Raw genomic sequence first — 14,542 nt, 5'->3', positions numbered from 1 at the left:
ATGTCTAATCTACTCCTGAATGCCAAGTGACTAAACCTACTTGACCAACGTCCCAACAGGGACCTTGTCAAAGGCCTTGTTGTCCATGTGGACAACATCCACAGCATTTCCCTCATCAACTTTCCTAGTTACCTCTGGAAACACAGGACAGTTTCCTCACACACACACTGTAGGCATTCACCCACCGATCATCGAGTGACTGCGCCTCCACGCCTGAGTGAATGGGCACCCTACCTGCTGGGAGGGCACCCCTGGAGCGCTTAACCCTCAGACCATGGAACAAGGGAAATGGCGCTGTGGCCGAATTTGACCTCGCTCCGGGTCACAACGGCCAGCGGACTGGGATCGGAGGACCGAACGGGGGGGGGGGGGGCCAGCAGACGGATCGGAGGACCGAACGGGGGGGGCGGGGCCAGCACACAGGGATCGGAGAACCGAACGGGGGGGCGGGGCCAGCAGACGGATCGGAGGTCCGAACGGGGGGGGGCGGGGCCAGCACACAGGGATCGGAGAACCGAACGGGGGGGCGGGGCCAGCAGACGGATCGGAGGACCGAATGGGGGCAGGGACAGAGGGCCGAGAGGGGCGGGGCCAGCGGACCGGGATCGGAGGACCAGACGGGAGGCGGGGCCAGCGGATCGGGATCGGAGGACCGAACGGGGGGCGGGGCCAGCAGACGGATCGGAGGTCCGAACGGGGGGGGCAGGGCCAGCACACAGGGATCGGAGAACCGAACGGGGGGGGCGGGGCCAGCAGACGGATCGGAGGACCGAATGGGGGCAGGGACAGAGGGCCGAGAGGGGCGGGGCCAGCGGACCGGGATCGGAGGAACAGACGGGAGGCGGGGCCAGCGGATCGGGATCGGCGGACCAGACCGAGGGGGGGCAGGGCCAGCCGACGGGGATTGGAGGACCGAACGGGGGCGCGGGGCCGGGAACAGAGGACCGAGATCGCAGGTGTAGGGCTCGAAGAATGTGCGGTGTGTGTGTGTGTGTGTGTGTGTATGGATCGCGCAAGAGCGATGGGCGGGCGGGATCAGACGACCGAGTTGGGCAGCAGGGCTCATGGTGCCGATGGGTCTGGAGGACCAAGGGTAGAGGACGGGAAGGAGCGTCCAGTGTGGGACGTCAGTTTAAAGCCATCGATGACAGACGCGAACTCGGGCCAATCACCATTGTGACGTCGATGTTTCAGGTAGGCGGGATTAAGCCTTGTGACGTCACATAACACTCGTCAATTAAAGCAGAGGGATAGATCGTGACTATTGCAGCTCAATTTAAATATCCTCCCTTCACCACCCTAACGTCATCACGCCCGTAGCTCCACCTCCACGCCTTCTCGTTAACGTCCAAAGCCAGTTTGCCAGTCACCTTCTCCTCTCGAACGTCATCACGCCCAAAGGCACCGGAAGCTCTCGCCCCCGTTCAGACGTCATCCAGCCCAGAGCCACCAGTAGCCACACCTTCCCCCTCTTGAACGTCATCACGCCCCGAGCCAACCCACCAATCACCTATTCAGCCCTTTCTTGTGTCATGACGCCGGGAGCCAGTCGGCCAATCACTACTTCCCATGACGTCATTGCGCCGGGCCCGCTGCCCTCCAGAAGAGGCGGGAGGAGGGAAGGAACTGGTCTCCAGTGAAGAAAGGAAAAGGCGGAGCGAGATCGGGACGTGGGGAGAGGAAGTCGGAGCCGAGCGCGGCGACAGGGAAGCGGCAGCTGGCCCCCGTGACACCGGTTGGTCGGCCTTTCTCCCCGTCGGGGGCACCGTGTGGGACGAAGGCGGAGAAGGAGGGCGGCGGGCGCGAGCGGAGCCGCCATCTCGGTGATGGCACCAGAGGCGGCGGGCGGGCCCGCTGGCCTGACGGAGAGCGGCCGGGCGGAGACGGGGACGGCGGCCACCACCAGCGGCAACACCACACGGAAGGCCGAGGACCGGGGCCAGCGAGCCGGTGAATGAAGCGGAGCGGCCTCTATTAAAGGCGCCGGCGCCACCAAACACACACACACACTTTTCTGTCGGCGGACACTTATTTATTTCCCAGCGAGATCCTTCCTCCCCCCACCCCAGGACTTTTTTTTCTTCTTCGCCTCTTCCCAGAAGTTTCCGGACGTTTAATTCTGCCCATGGCAGTAGGAGGGGCGAAGGAGCGAGAGTGTGTGTGAAGGATTTGAACTGAGTTTTCTCCCTCCCAACAGCATTTTTTAGTTTGTTTTATTTTTTATTGAGGGGGAAGAAGTTTCCTGGTATCCTAACGTGACATACTTACCGGTCAGGCAAGGAAGAGGAAGGGGGGCTTAGATATCTGCAACTTCGCTGTTGGCCAGGAAGAGGAGGAGGAATAGAGAGATTTCAACTCATTTTCTATCGTACACGGGGAAAAAGAGGAATAAAAAAAGACTGAACTCATTACCTCCCTTCCCATTCAACGTGACAGAAGTGATAGAGGAGAAGGGAGAGCATAAAACATTTAACTCATCGCTGCCTTCCCCATCAAAAGTAACTGGGTGAGGAGGAGGAAATAGCTTTCATTTGCTGCTTCTGCATCCAAAGTAACAGTGGAAGCAACGGCGAAGTAGGATCAAAAAGGAATTAACGCATTTTCTTCCCACTTCCCCACCCATTGAACGTGACAGAGGGGGACAGAATAAGGCATCAACTCATTCCTTCCTGCCCTATCCTCGTTCATCTTTAGAGGGGAGAGTAAACGAAAGACAGACTTTAACTCAACCTCACCCCTTGGTCTTCAAAGTGGCAAAGGTTGGCAAGAGAAGTGTGTGACTTTGGATCATTTCCATCCTTCCCTATTCAGAGTTAGAAAAGGAGGAGGACTAAAGGCTTCACTTCATTTCTCCCCCCTCCCCTGGGAAAGGCAAGGAGCATCCCAGCCTTCTGGTATCTTGCTCAAGACGTCTCTGGGGTGTTTGTATCATTCGAAGTTGGCGGAGGTGTAACCTCACTTGTCACACTAATCATCTGCATTGTAAGGATACTCAAATTCTCATCTGCCGAGCCTGGAGGAGACTGACTGCAACAGAGAGTGTGGGTGTGTGCATGTGATTTGTGTTCTCAGTTTTGAGGAGGTCTCATCGTAAGTCCTGGAGGATACAATTTCCTGGAACGGGGAATCGTACATTTTCTTTTTTGAAGAGGTCTTGTCTTCCCTGCCTTCTATTTAAATTAATTCCTTCACAGGAACTTTTATTCCAGGTCCTGTTATTTCGCAACTTGATTTCTTTATCGCAATAAGTCTTAAAGCTGGATTGCACTCTCTGCTAAGACTTTGGCCTAAGTTAATAGACAGGTGGGGGGGATAGTAATACAGCCCCCACCTCTATTTTTTTGAATATTTATATCAGGAGCAGTATTTTAGAGGAACTTTTTTTTTAAAAGAAGAAATTCTTTTGTTACCAAATAAAACTATCCGTAACCATGGACGGGGCACAAAGATTGGGTAGAAACCGGCGCAGCAGGCGGTCAAGGTCACAGAGGGACCGGGAGAGGAAGCTGGCCGGCGTTGCCGGCAGGGACCCCAGGCCCTACACCCCATCCTCTGGCTCAGACCAGGAGCGAGCCGAGGGCCCCTGCTCGTCCCGGCCCCGGCCCCCCAGGCGTAGGAGGAGGGAGTCGACTTCCTGCGAGGAGGACATCATCGACGGGTTTGCCATTGCCAGCTTTGTCTCGCTGGAGACCTTAGAGGTGAGAGGGTGCCGGAGTTGGTTTGGGGGGCAAGGAGGGAGAGGGACATCTATCATGCTCAGGCCATTGTCGTTCACCATCCATCAAGATTTGCAGGTGAGAAGGAAAGGCTTACAGGGTCCCAAGGGGAACTTTTCCACACTGAGTGGTCCGTATGTGGAATAAGCTGCCAGAGGAAGATCTTTATTTCTCTCCCATGGATTGGAGAGTACAGTGGGATGCCTTGTTTTGCATCAGTGACCAACACGGTCGGAGAATCTGCTGGCGGCAGCCCACGAGTATCGCCGTGCTTCCGGCGCAGACGTACAGTGGCCACAATTTACCCACCCGTACGTGTCTGGAATTTGGGATGAAACTGAATGTTGTGGTCGTGGGGAGAAGGTACAGTGGTGGGAATTGGAGCCTGATTTTCGGTGCTAATCGTTGCGCTAGTGTAAAGTGGTTATCACAAGTCCAAGTGCCTTTTAAAATGTTATTCTTATACAGGTTCATGAATAGGAATGGTTTAGGTCAGAGGTTCCCATGGACCTCTTGCTTAATGATGTTGGTCCGTGGCATAAACAAGGTGGGGAGCCCCTGGTTTATTTTACCGTGGCGGTGAGTGTACGGTACGCCCTGTCAGGGGTGGTGGTACAAACAGGTACACTGGGGACAATTAAGAGACCCTTGGGCGCGTAGATGAAAGAAGAATGGAGGGTTATGTGGGAGGGAAGGGTTAGATTGATAATGGAGCTGAAAGGGCAGTGTAGCATCGTGGGACGAGGGGTCTGCACTGTTCGGAGATATGTGGGGCAGGCTCTTTTTGTACGTTAAACAGATGGGCTGTCAGCGGTGGTGGTGGAGGCAGATGCGTTGGAGATGTTCAAAGGGCCCTTGGGCGCGTGAGCGGGCAGGCAGTGGGGGGTTAGGGACTGTGTGTGCAGGGAGACGGGATTAGATCAGTACCATGGTCGGCACACACTCTGAAGGGTCACTCTACTGGTTTTGAAGGCAGTGCAGAGGAGGCTCACCAGACTGATTCCAGAGATGAGGGTGTTATCCTACAAAGTGACATTGTTGCCTGAGACTATACTGTTCAGAATTCAGAAGAATGAAAGGGGATTTTATAGAAACTTAAAATTATAGAACATAGAACAGTTCAACACAGGAACCGGCCATTCAGCCTACAGTGTTGTGCTGAACCAGCTAAAAAGCCAATCAAAAACACTCAAGCACTAATCCCTCCTTATGAAAGGGACAGATAAATAGTGACAGGAACTTTCTTTCAACAGGTGAGATTAGAACCAGGGCATGCAGCCTCAAGCTTCAGGGGAATGGATATATTTTTTTGTTTAGAGATACAGCACGGTACCAGATTCTTCTGCCCTAACGAATCCTCTCCACCCAGTTACGCCCACATGACCAATTACCCTACTAACCTGCAGGTCTTTGCAACGTGGGAGGAAACCAGGGCATTTCAGATGCGGATGAGGAGAAACTGCTTTTCCCAGAGAATGGTGAATCTGTGGAATTCTCTGCCCAGGGGAGTAGCAGGTTACCGAATTAAATATGACAATTACAGCATGGAAACAGGTCATCTTGGCCCTTCTAGTCCATGCCGAACGGTTACTCTCACCTAGTCCCACCGACCTGCACTCAGCCCATAACCCTCCATTCCTTTCCTGTCCATATATCTATCCAATTTAACTTTAAATGACAACATCGAACCTGCCTCAACCACTTCTGCTGGAAGCTCGTTCCACACAGCTACCCCTCTCTGAGTAAAGAAGTTCCCCCTCATGTTACCCCTAAACTTTTGCCCTTTAACTCTCAACTCAGGTCCTCTTGTTTGAATCTCCCTCACTCTCAATGGAAAAAGCCTGTCCACGTCAACTCTATCTATCACCCTCATAATTTTAAATATCTCTGTCAACTCTCCCCTCAACCTTCTACGCTCCAAAGAATAAGACCAGGACTGAGATAGATTTTTGCTCAGTAGGGGAATTCGAGTATTATATGGAAAAGGCAGGTAGGTTGAGTGGAATCCATGGCTGATCTTATTGAATGCTGAAGGAGATTCAACAGGCCAGATGGCTGACTTGTGTTCCAAGTTATTACGTTTGCTGCTCCCAGAGTATTCTTCCCCATCTTTTTGTCCTGGGACAGAGTTGCACTATCAGACCAACTGGTTTGTGCTAAACCAGATCTCCTTGTAAGTCAGTTCCATTTGCCCATGTTTGGCTCGTATCCCTCGAAACCTGGGGTCCGCATATCCCTCAGTTAATGGTAAGGGTCCGTTGGGAAACCCCTGCTGTAAACCTTTCCTACAGAATGTAAAACAGCACAGGAACAGTCCCTTCAACTCACAACGCTGTATAAGGTAATTCAATTAGTAACTAATGCCCAAATGCATTTGCTCCCGGTGGTAGATATGCAGAAGATGTACAGTCCAGCTGACCTCTTAACCTACTGCACAATCAAATCTAATTGTCTTTCCTACACAGCCCACAACCCTCCATTTTTCTTTCAACTTTGGGTGTCCCTAAAGTATCTGTCCACCACCCCTGGCATTGCATTCTATGCACTCATCAAGCAAAAACCTACCTCTGACCTTCCTCCTAAACAGACCTTCACTCACCTTAAGGATATGATCCCTCATCGACCACTGGTGTGCTGGGAAAAAGGTGTTGGTTGTCCACTCTGTTTATGCTGCTTACGTTATACACCTCTCTCAAATCGTGTCTCGTTCTCCTTCACTGCAAGAGAAAAGCTGTAGCTTGCCCTACCTTTCTTCTTAAAACATGCTCTCTAATCCGCGCAGTATCCTGGTAGACCTCCTCTGTACCCTCTCTGAAGCTTCTGCATCCTCTTTACAATGAGGTAACCGGAGCTGAATAGACAATAGGTGCAGGAGTATGCCATTTGGCCCTTCGAGCCAGCACCGCCATTCACTGTGATCATGGCTGATCATCCACAATCAGTATCCAGTTCCTGCCCATCCCCATAACCCTTGATTCCGCTATCTTTAAGAGCTCTATCCATCTCTTTTTTGAATGCATCCAGAGACTTGGCCTCCACAGCCTTCTGGGGCAGAGCATTCCACAAATCCACCACTCTCTGGGTAAAGAAGTTTGTTCTAAATGGCCTACCCCTAATTCTTAAACTGTGGCCTCTGGTTCTGGACTCACCCATCAGCCGGAACATGCTTCCTGCCTCCAGCGTGTCCAATCCCTTAATAATCTTATATGTTTCAATAAGATCCCCTCTCAGCCTTCTAAATTCCAGAGTATACAAGCTCATGTCTCCCCCATCACGTCTTCCCTTGAATGTATACTCCCCATTCTTCTGGTATGAGTCAACTGCTCCTCACTGATCAAGATCCCTCATCTGAACCAGTCTGACTTGTCCTTGTTTGACCCGTATCCCTCTAACCAGTTTTATATCACCTCATGGCTCCTGGACTCTCTCTGTCCCCTGACTAATGAAGGCCAGCGCACTGTAGGCCTTCTTAACCACCCTGTCAGATCGCACGGCAATTTTGAGGCATCTGTGAATGTGAACCCTGGATCCCTCTGCTCCTGCACACTGACTAGAATCCTGTCATTTGTTTTGTACACTGCCTTCAGACTTCTCTGTAAGTTTCCCCACCCCAGCTTAAATGCATGCTCTTGTGACATTAGGCACTTGTACCCTGAGCAGTAAGATTGAGGAGAAATTACCTCATAATCGTTTCAACCTCCCCCTCAGCATTGCTTTTGTGCCCCAACTCGTTTGTCATGCTGCAGCTTCACTGCTGTGTGGAGCACAGCACAGGAACAGAGGCCCTTCAGCCATTGTGCTGGTCTCATTAAACATCCAACTCATCCCTTCTGCCTACACACAGTTCTGATCCCTCTGCACACTCACGTCCCCGTCCTAGGGTAGTGCTCCTGTGTGAAATTCAGTAGCATCTGATATTTGACATTTTTACTCTTTGAGGATTCAGACCCCGGCTGTCTACCCTATCTGTGCTTCTGTCAATTTTGTAAACCTTTTACACACACAGAAGTGGATTTTGGGATTCATAGTAGATCTGGTATTTCCATTCTGAAGAATCAGATTGCACATCCTGTCTGTGCCCCTCATAATTATGTATATGTATATCGGGTCTTCCCTTAGTCTTAGTTGTTCCAAAGAAATCAACCTGAGTTTGTCCGACTGTCTCCTTAAAGCTCATGCTCTCCAATCAAGGCAGCGTCCTGGTGAAGCTCTTCTGTACCCTTTTCAAAGCCTCCACGTCCTCCCTGTAAGGGGATGACTAGAATTCCAACTGCACCTGATGAAATATCTTTACAGCCGCAGTGTGACTTCCTAACTCTCGTCTTCACTCACCACGCTGCCAACTGATGGAGACCAGCATGCCGCACGTCTTTACTGCCCTGTTGTGCAGCCTCTTTCAGGGAGCTGGCACCAGGACCCCAAGGTCCCTCTGCACCTCAGCAGGTAAAGAGGCAGTTGATGTTCAGGTTGGAGCATAGAACATGGTGTCCTTCGGCACACCACGTTGTGCTGACTTTTTGTCCTACTGCACGATCAGTCTACATTTCCCTCCCACATAGCCCTGTTTTTCTTTCTTTCACACACTTATCTAGGAGTTTCTTAATGGTCCCTAACATATCTTCCTCACTATCACCCCGGCAATAAGTTCCATTTCACTTAGCGCTCTGTAAAAGGAAAATTACCCATACTTAACTCCGAGCACCTTAAAACAGTCCATGTTCCAGTGCCTTCCTGTGATGAGGCGACCAGAATGTCTCCAGACGTCCTGTTTGTTCATAGTCATACTTTATTGATCCCGGGGGAAATTGGTTTTTGTTACAGTTGCACCATAAATAAATAATAATAAACCCATAAATAGTTAAATAGTAATATGTAAATTATACCAGGAAATAATCCCAGGACCAGCCTATTGGCTCAGGGTGTCTGACCCTCCAAGGGAGGAGCTGTAAAGTTTGAATGGCCACAGGCAGGAATGACTTCCTATGACACTCTGTGCTGCATCTCGGAGGAATGAGTCTCTGGCTGAATGTACTCCTGTGCCCACCCAGTACATTATGTAGTGGATGGGAGACATTGTCCAAGATGACATGCAACTTGGACAGCATCCTCTTTTCAGACACCACCGTCAGAGTCCAGTTCCATCCCCACAACATCACTGGTCTTACGAATGAGTTTGTTGATTCTGTTGGTGTCTGCTACCCTCAGCCTGCTGCCCCAGCACACAACAGCAAACATGATAGCACTGGCCACCACAGACTCATAGAACATCCTCAGCATCGTCCGGCAGTTGTTAAAGGACCTCAGTCTCCTCAGGAAATAGAGTCGGCTCTGACCCTTCTTGTAGACTGCCTCAGTGTTCTGTTTTTTTCTGCTTTGAACTTGCCCCCTCACCTGAAATGTATACCCTTTAGCATTGAGACATTTCCACCCTGGGGGGGGGGGGGTGGGAGATAGCAGATGTTTGCTCTAACTATGCCTCCCAATGTTGTAAACCTTTATCAGGTCTGTCGTCAGCTTCTGAAAGCAACCCCAGTCTGTCTAGCTCATGCTCTCAAGTCCAGGCAGCATCCTGCTGATCCTCTTCTGCGTCCTTTCCAAAGTCATTGGAGTTGCTGAGTCCACAGCGCCAGGATGTGTTCATGGTGGGGAGATCACCGTAGAGTGGACAACCACTGAGCAGGAAGAGGCACAGGTTGGGTTTGGAACCAAGGCACCACTACAACGTATCCAATAAGGAGAGGAGAGGCCACAGACATAGCAGAGTGTGGAACAACGCACTAACTGCTGGAGGAGCTCGGTGTGTCAGACAGCTCGGTGGGGCAGTGGGGGCAGAAAATGGGCTTGTCTCTGGAGCAAAGCAGGTTGTTGATGTAACTTGATAGACATGTATAAAGTGATAAGAGGCATAGATAGTGTGGTTAGCCAGAGACTTTTCTCCCAGGGTTGTAATGGCTAATATGGGAGGACTTGATTTTAAAGTGATTGAAGGCAAGTACAGGGAGGATGTCCGAGTTAACTTTATTGGGATGATGGGTGTCTGGGGTGTGCTGCCAAGGGTGGTGGAGACAGATACCTCAGAAACATTTAAGAGATTCTTAGGCACACGTGAGCTGGATTTCAACATTTAAGAGAAGTTTGCATAGGTACATGGGTGGCAGAGCTAAGGTCTAGGTGCTGATCGATGGGGATAGGCAGTTGAAATCGTTTGGCATGGACTAGATGGGCTGAAGTACCTAATTCTGTGCTGTATTCCATTAAGAATTTGCAGACATGGATGAAAGAAAAATGGAAGCATTAGGTTCTGGAGTTTGCATATTCACCCTGTGACTGAATGGGCTTCTCCCTCAGTGATACTGTTCCTTCTCAATGACATGGAGGATTGGTGGGGTAATTGGCTGCTGTGAATGGAGGCACTCACCACCACCCCCCCATACGGGTGAGGGGCGTAATCTCAGGATCGGGTGGAAGTGTGCTGAGTGAAGTGAGGATCAGTGTAAACAGATGTTTGATGCTCAGGGAGGTGCAGTGAAAATCGACCAGGTCTCCTTCCCCCAGGGTAGGGAACTCTAACGCTAGGTGAGGGGGAGAAATTTAAAGGGGGTGTGAGGGGTAAGGCCGGTGGAACTATTCAGGAGGTGCCAGAGGAACGGTCTGAGGCAGGTGAAGTAACAACAGTTGGAAGAGCCGGTTCAGAAGTATATGGACAAAATGCAGGCAGTTGGGGCAGCTCAGATGGGAATCTGGGGAGGCACTGGTGAGTTGGGCCAATAGGCGCATGGATGTAAAAAAAAATGGAAGCGTTAGATTGATCACGGAGAACCAGCTGGAGGTGGATCTGCCTTCAGCAATGCAAATTGCCCTGCAGCAGAGCAGTCCTGCCCTCTGCAGCGAAACCTGGATCACACCCCTTCGGGTTATGTCATGTCACTGATGCTCTCCCAGGTTTAGGAAGTTGGGCACGGGTCAGCCGAGCCCCTGCAACTCAGCCAAGTTTTAATGTGTTCCTGGATGATAGAATCCTGTGGCCCATATTGTCTATTCTGACCCTGGAGGCATTTTATGCTGACCCCAACTGCCCGCTTTGTTCTGTACCACTCTCTGCATTTTCTGTCAGTGGTACCTGTCCCGGTGCCCTTCAAACTAACCCTTCCTGCCTCTTCTGATTGTACATGCCCTCTTGATCTGAATTCCTCAGCCATTCTCCCCCCCCCCACTAATTCTCACCTTCCCAGCCTCTATTGCTGCTCCCACTCTCCCGTTCTGCCTGTGAACCTACCTTACCTGGTCCCTCCACCCTTTCCCTCACCTTTTCATAGAATCAGTCTTTTTTTGTAAACGTCTTACATCGTGAATTTTGTTTTGTGACAGTAGAGCAGTACGAAGACGTGAAATTATTGTGTGTTAGAAAATAGAGCAAATGAAAAGAATGAAGAAAATGGTTCATTTAGGAATCTGCTGGCAGAGGGGAAGAAGCTGTTCCAGAATCTGTTGATGCCCAGGAACTTGTAGTTGCTCATTCTTTCCACTGCTGGCACCCCAGCAAGCACTGGTGTGTGTTCTCTCAACTTCCCTTTCCTCACGTCTGCAGTCATTTCCCTGGTCTTGCTGACGGAAAGTGCAAGAAGTAGAAGGTTGCTAGACCACTCAACTGGGGAAGAGAGCAGGTTGAGGTTCTGTGAGGAGGGTGGTCCTAATCCCATTTTATTTCTGAGTGGATTAGAAACACTATCTCATTACAGGGTACTGCAATTTTTTTCGAAGTGTTCCTTGCTTAGAATCTTTTTGTTTATGATACTGTTTGAAGCTGAACACAAGTAATTTCAGACTAGTTGTATCATGTAGGGATTCAGATCCTGCTTCGCAGGATATCCCAGTGGCAACCCATTTTAATTCCACTTCCCACCCCCATTTTGATATGTCCATCCATGGCCTCCTCCACTGCTGGAACAAGGCCACATTCAGGTTTGAGGAACAACACCTTATGTTCCTCACCTTTGTCCCCCTTCGCCCACACCTCAGCGAGTTCCGCGTACGCCATGACGCGGAACTCTTCTTCCGCCGACTCTGTCTCCGAGCCTACTTCTTCGGCAAGGACTCTTCCACCCCCACCGATGACCCCTTCTCCCGTCTTCAACCCTCCTCCTCTTCATGGACACCCCACTCTGGTCTTCTGCCTGCTCTGGATCTCTTTATTGCTAACTGCCGACGGGACATCAACCGTCTCGACTTCACCGCACCTTGTCCCCATTCCAACCTCACTCCTTCCGAACGCTCTGTTCTCCACTCCCTCCACACTAAATCTAACCTTACTATAAAACCCACCAATAAGAGGGGTGCTGTTGTAGTCTGGCGTACTGACCTCTACCTTGCTGAGGCACAGCGACAACTCGTGGATACCTCCTCTTATTTACCCCTCAATCGTGACCCCACTAAGGAGCACCGGGCCATTGTCTCCCACACCATCACCGACTTTATCCGCTCAGGGGATCTCCCATTCACTGTTACCAACCTTATAGTTCCCACACCCCGCACTTCCCGTTTCTACCTGCTACCCAAGTTCCACAAACCTGCCTGTCCTGGCAGACCCATTGTCTCAGCTTGCTCCTGCCCCACCGAACTTGTTTCTGCATACCTCGACACGGTTTTATCCCCCCTTGTTCAATCCCTTCCGACCTATGTTCGTGACACTTCTCACGCTCTTAAACTTCTTGATGATTTTATGTTCCCTGGCCCCCACCGCTTTATTTTCACCACGGATGTCCAGTCCTTATATACTTCCATCCCCCATCAGGAAGGTCTCAAAGCTCTCCGCTTCTTTTTGGATTCCAGACCTAACCAGTTCCCCTCTACCACCACTCTGCTCCGTCTAGTGGAATTAGTCCTTACTCTTAATAATTTCTCCTTTGGCTCCTCCCACCTCCAATCTAAAGGTGTAGCTATGGGCACCCGTATTAGTCCTAGCTATGCCTGCCTTTTTGTTGGCTTTGTGGAACAATCTATGTTCCAAACCTATTCTGGTATCTGTCCCCCACTTTTCCTTCGCTACATCAACGACTGCATTGGTGCTGCTTCCTGCACGCATACTGAGCTCGTTGACTTCATTAACTTTGCCTCCAACTTTCACCCTGCCCTCAAGTTTACCTGGTCTATTTCCGACACCTCCCTCCCCTTTCTAGATCTTTCTGTCTCTATCTCTGGAGACAGCTTATCTACTGATGTCTACTATAAACCAACTGACTCTCACAGCTATCTAGGCTATTCCTCTTCTCACCCTGTCTCTTGCAAAAATGCCATCCCCTTCTCGCGATTCCTCCGTTTCCGCTGCATCTGCTCTCAGGATGAGGCTTTTCATTCCAGCGCGAGGGAGATGTCCTTTTTTAAAGAAAGGGGCTTCCCTTCCATCATCAACTCTGCTCTCAAACGCATCTCCCCCATTTCATGCACATCTGCTCTCACTCCATCCTCCCACCACCCCACTAGGACTAGGGTTCCCCTTGTCCTTACCTACCACCCCACCAGCCTTCGGGTCCAACATATTTTCCGTAACTTCCGCCACCTCCAACAGGATCCCACCACTAAGCACATCTTTCCCTCCCCCCCACCCCCTGCTTCCCGCAGGGATTGCTCCTTATGCGACTCCCTTGTCCATTCGTTCCCCCCATCCCTCCCCACCGATCTCCCTCCTGGCACTTATCCTTGTAAGCGGAACAAGTGCTACACATGCCCTTACACTTCCTCCCTTACCACCATTCAGGGCCCCAGACAGTCCTTCCAGGTGAGGCGACACTTCGCCTGTGAGTCAGCTGGGGTAATATACTGCGTCCGGTGCTCCCGATGTGGCCTTCTATATATTGGCGAGACCCGACGCAGACTGGGAGACCGCTTTGCTGAACAACTATGCTCTGTCCGCTAGAGAAAGCAGGATCTCCCAGTGGCCACACATTTTAATTCCAGGTCCCATTCCCATTCTGATATGTCTATCCACGGCCTCTACTGTGAAGATGAAGCCACACTCAGGTTGGAGGAACAACACCTTATGTTCCGTCTGGGTAGCCTCCAACCTGATGGTGTGAACATTGACTTCTCTAACTTCCGCTAATGCCCCACCTCCCCCTTGTACCCCATCTGTTATTTATTTATATACACACATTCTTTCTCTCTCCTTTTTCTCTCTCTGTCCCTCTCACTATACCCATTGCCCATCCTCTGGGTTTTCCCCCCCTCTCCCTTTTCCTTCTCCCTGGGCCTTCTGTCCCATGATCCTCTCATATCCCTTTTACCAATCACCTGTCCAGCTCTTGGCTCCATCTCTCCCCCTCCTGTCTTCTCCTATCATTTTGGATCTCCCCCTCCCCCTCCCACTTTCAAATCTCTTACTAACTCTTCCTTCAGTTAGTCCTGACGAAGGGTCTCGGCCCGAAACGTCGACTGTACCTTTTCCTGGAGATGCTGCCTGGCCTGCTGTGTTCACCAGCAACTTTGATGTGTGTTGCCGATCTTCCGTTTGGGTAACCTCCAACCTGATGGAATGAACATTGATTTCTCAAATCTCCAGTAATGTCTTTACACCCCACTTCACCATTTCCCACCCCCTTGTCTCTCTCTCATGTTATCTCCTTGCCTGCCCATCACCCCCTTGCTCCTCCCCCCCTTTTTTCTTCCATGGCCTACTGTCTCTTTCACCAATTCACTTCTTAGCTCTTTGCTTCATTTCTTCCCCTCCGAGTTTCACCTATCACCTGGTGTTTCTCTCCCCTCACCCCCACCTTTTCAATCTACTCGTTAGCTTTCTTTTCTCCAGCCCTGCTGAAGGGTCTCGGCCTGAC

General features: G+C 50.8%; 1 protein-coding gene across 5 annotated transcripts in view; it reads left to right on the top strand.

Annotated features, from left to right (window-relative positions):
- Positions 1 to 950: 950 nt before the first annotated feature.
- Positions 951 to 14,542, top strand: part of LOC140204732 (autism susceptibility gene 2 protein homolog) — a 50,256-nt gene continuing 36,664 nt past the window's right edge. Inside the window, exon 1 of one of the 5 annotated variants that reach the window (XM_072271469.1) lies at positions 951 to 1,194. In XM_072271469.1, the coding sequence (XP_072127570.1) occupies positions 973 to 1,194 (222 nt within the window). In that variant the 5' untranslated portion in view covers positions 951 to 972. Of the gene's footprint in view, positions 1,195 to 1,259; positions 3,699 to 14,542 lie in introns of those variants that run through there. The other 4 variants (XM_072271470.1, XM_072271471.1, XM_072271467.1 and 1 more) reach the window with 4 other exon arrangements.

Source organism: Mobula birostris, chromosome 11 (genome assembly GCF_030028105.1).
Source record: "Mobula birostris isolate sMobBir1 chromosome 11, sMobBir1.hap1, whole genome shotgun sequence".
Lineage (NCBI taxonomy): Eukaryota > Metazoa > Chordata > Chondrichthyes > Myliobatiformes > Myliobatidae > Mobula > Mobula birostris.
This window is presented reverse-complemented; position numbering and strand designations above follow the sequence as displayed.